Source organism: Borostomias antarcticus (genome assembly GCF_949987555.1).
Source record: "Borostomias antarcticus genome assembly, chromosome: 27".
Taxonomy (NCBI): Eukaryota; Metazoa; Chordata; class Actinopteri; order Stomiiformes; family Stomiidae; genus Borostomias; species Borostomias antarcticus.
In genome coordinates, this window is record NC_140260.1 from 7,995,558 (window position 1) to 7,998,057 (window position 2,500).

The 2,500-nt window shown below is 45.6% G+C and overlaps 1 protein-coding gene across 1 annotated transcript in view; it reads left to right on the top strand.

Moving 5' to 3' along the window:
• trpn1 (transient receptor potential cation channel, subfamily N, member 1) overlaps nucleotides 1–2,216 on the top strand; it is a gene marked incomplete at both ends in the record, with an annotated part of 72,510 nt that extends 70,294 nt beyond the window's left edge. The window contains 3 exons of the mRNA XM_084459338.1: nucleotides 1–243; nucleotides 1,761–1,913; nucleotides 2,092–2,216. The exon at nucleotides 1–243 is cut by the window's left edge and continues 183 nt beyond it. Of these exons, the coding sequence (XP_084315464.1) occupies nucleotides 1–243; nucleotides 1,761–1,913; nucleotides 2,092–2,216 (521 nt within the window). The remainder of the gene's footprint in view (nucleotides 244–1,760; nucleotides 1,914–2,091) is intronic.
• Nucleotides 2,217–2,500: the final 284 nt, after the last annotated feature.

The following is a 2,500-nucleotide window of genomic DNA, read 5'->3' on the forward strand; positions in this document are numbered from 1 at the left end:
CCTCCCTATTGGCTCACCTGGCCTTCGGCTGCTACCTGGTCGTCACGGTGATCGTGCTGATCAACCTGCTCATCGCCATGATGAGCGACACGTACCAGCGCATCCAGGCGCGCTCCGACATTGAGTGGAAGTTTGGCCGTGCGGTCCTGATCAGGGACATGAGCCGCAAGTCAGGCACGCCCTCGCCGCTGAACCTCATCACCCACCTGTATCACTACGCCAAGGTGCTCTGCAAACATGCAGGTGAGATGGAACTAGTCCCTCTACCGAACTCTGCAACGTTGTGTGTAATCTGTGATATTAGTTAAGATACTGTATGTTGGAACGGCAGTTTCATTTGAAACAGAACTATTTCGTCGATGCACGACTAGGACTGGCTATCGCCACTGGTTTCTCAAAACGATAAGGGATATTTCAGTTACAACAGCAATTTGGCTTGATATGAAAGAGATTCACAGAGAACTAGTGCTGTAAACTGTACAAGGAAGAACCCTCTAACCTGCTGCGTTATTAAAAATATTAATGTTTACATTAAGAATTAATCCCAAAAGCACACTAAGGTACTTTTTTATTTAAGATGACCAACACACAGCAGTCAACACAATATAGTCCAAGTTGCAAATCTACAGACTCTACAGCCAGTGAGAGTGACCAGCCTGGAGAACTGAGGGTCTTTCCACAGAACTTTTATTTTGAAATGTCTTTTCAGTGCTAGCTAACGTCAGCTAATGATGAGACTGATGATTCAGATGATCAGAATGATTATATTACTAATGTGTTAGCTAGCTAGCTAAATGATATGAACTAGTTACTGGCAGTAGGTAGCTACAGTGTTAGCTACGTAGCTAGCTAGGTCTAACGTTATCTATATACTGTAGCTATTCTAACATGCCAGACCAAAGGGTTTAAAAGCTACGCGCATCTATAGGAAAAAGCATATATTAAAAGATCGATCTTGGGATATATGAATCGATTATCATTCATTCAAATGAAGACCGGTTTTCAATCATGAAATCATTTTTTTCAACCCAGCCCTATGCGTAGACCTCCGCCCCGCGTAAACAGAGCGGAGGTTTACAGAGGTAGTGCGGTTAGCGAAATAGTTCAGTTTCAAATGTAACTGTTGTTTCAACATTCAGTTTGCAAATAGCCTACGGTACACTTCACAGGACACTATGCACACACACACACACACACACACACACACACACACACACACACACACACACACACACTACATATACCCACCACACTCTATTCTGTATATACAGTATTGAGTAAATTGCATTGTCTTTCTTTTCATTGGTTATATTGTATTTTGTATTCTGTCCTGTCCTGTCCTGCCCTCCTATGTTCTCATCAGTGTATGCCACTACCCTAGTCACATTCCTAGTATGTGTAAACCATGTAGGCTACATGGCAAATAAACCTATCTTGAATCTTGAGACCAAGTCAGATTAAACCATAAGATGTCCTCCTCAGAAAAACGACACATTTTTGGATTGACCGATGCCCTGTCCACTTCCATTGTAAAGAAGGTTGCGGCAAACAAAAATGTTGATAAAAAATTCAATACATGAGCGATCAGTGAAATTATCATCTCATGTTTCAGGTTCATGTTAGACACTCTGCAAATAGGGCTAAATGTCCAAAATATCACACTAACCCTTTAAGCTAAGTGTGTGTGTGTGTGTGTGTGTGTGTGTGTGTGTGTGTGTGTGTGTGTGTGTGTGTGTGCGTGCTTACCTGTCCTCCCCCAGGTAAGGTGTGTTCTGGCGAGGGCGGGGTCCTGGAGACTGCGTCGGAGGACCCTGAGGGGAGGGCGGGTCCTGTGGGTCGGGGGTCGGCCAGGGGGGGGCGCTCCTCCCTGGGCCGGACCAGGACCAACAAGAGGACCCAGATCCTGCCTGAAGGTGCGTTCCAGCACCGCCCACTGCTACAGACCCACCTGGGTTCTGTCTTAAGGTTCTGTCCAGCGCTCTGTCCTGGGTTCTGTTTGAAGGGTTCTGTCGAAGGCTCCGTTGCTCTGTCTCTGGTTCTTGTGGTTCTACCTGAGGTGTGTTCTCCGTTCGGCTCTGTTCTCCGTCTCAGGTTCCTCCGGGCAGAGGGGTGTGGTGAGGGTGGAGCAGGTGGCGGACTGGAGCCAGGTGGTCCAGAGGTACCTGGCGCTGAGGGGGCAGAGAGGCAGGACGCTGCAGGAGAGGGGGAGAGACTGACCCTGACTGACCTGTAGGGATGGGGATCGATTCGCATTTCAAGAATCGATTCGATTCCAATTCACAAGGTTCAGAATCGATTATCACGATTCCATTAGATTCGATTAGATTAGATTCAATATCGATTCAGTTAGTGTTACTAAAACCTGTTTTTTTAGCTGTAACCTTAATTACATGACTGCCAAGTTATGCGACACATTAATAATAGGGCTGGGTATCAATACTGATTTCCAAAAATGAATGAATGAATGAATCATTGAATGAATTAATGAACTATTCATTCC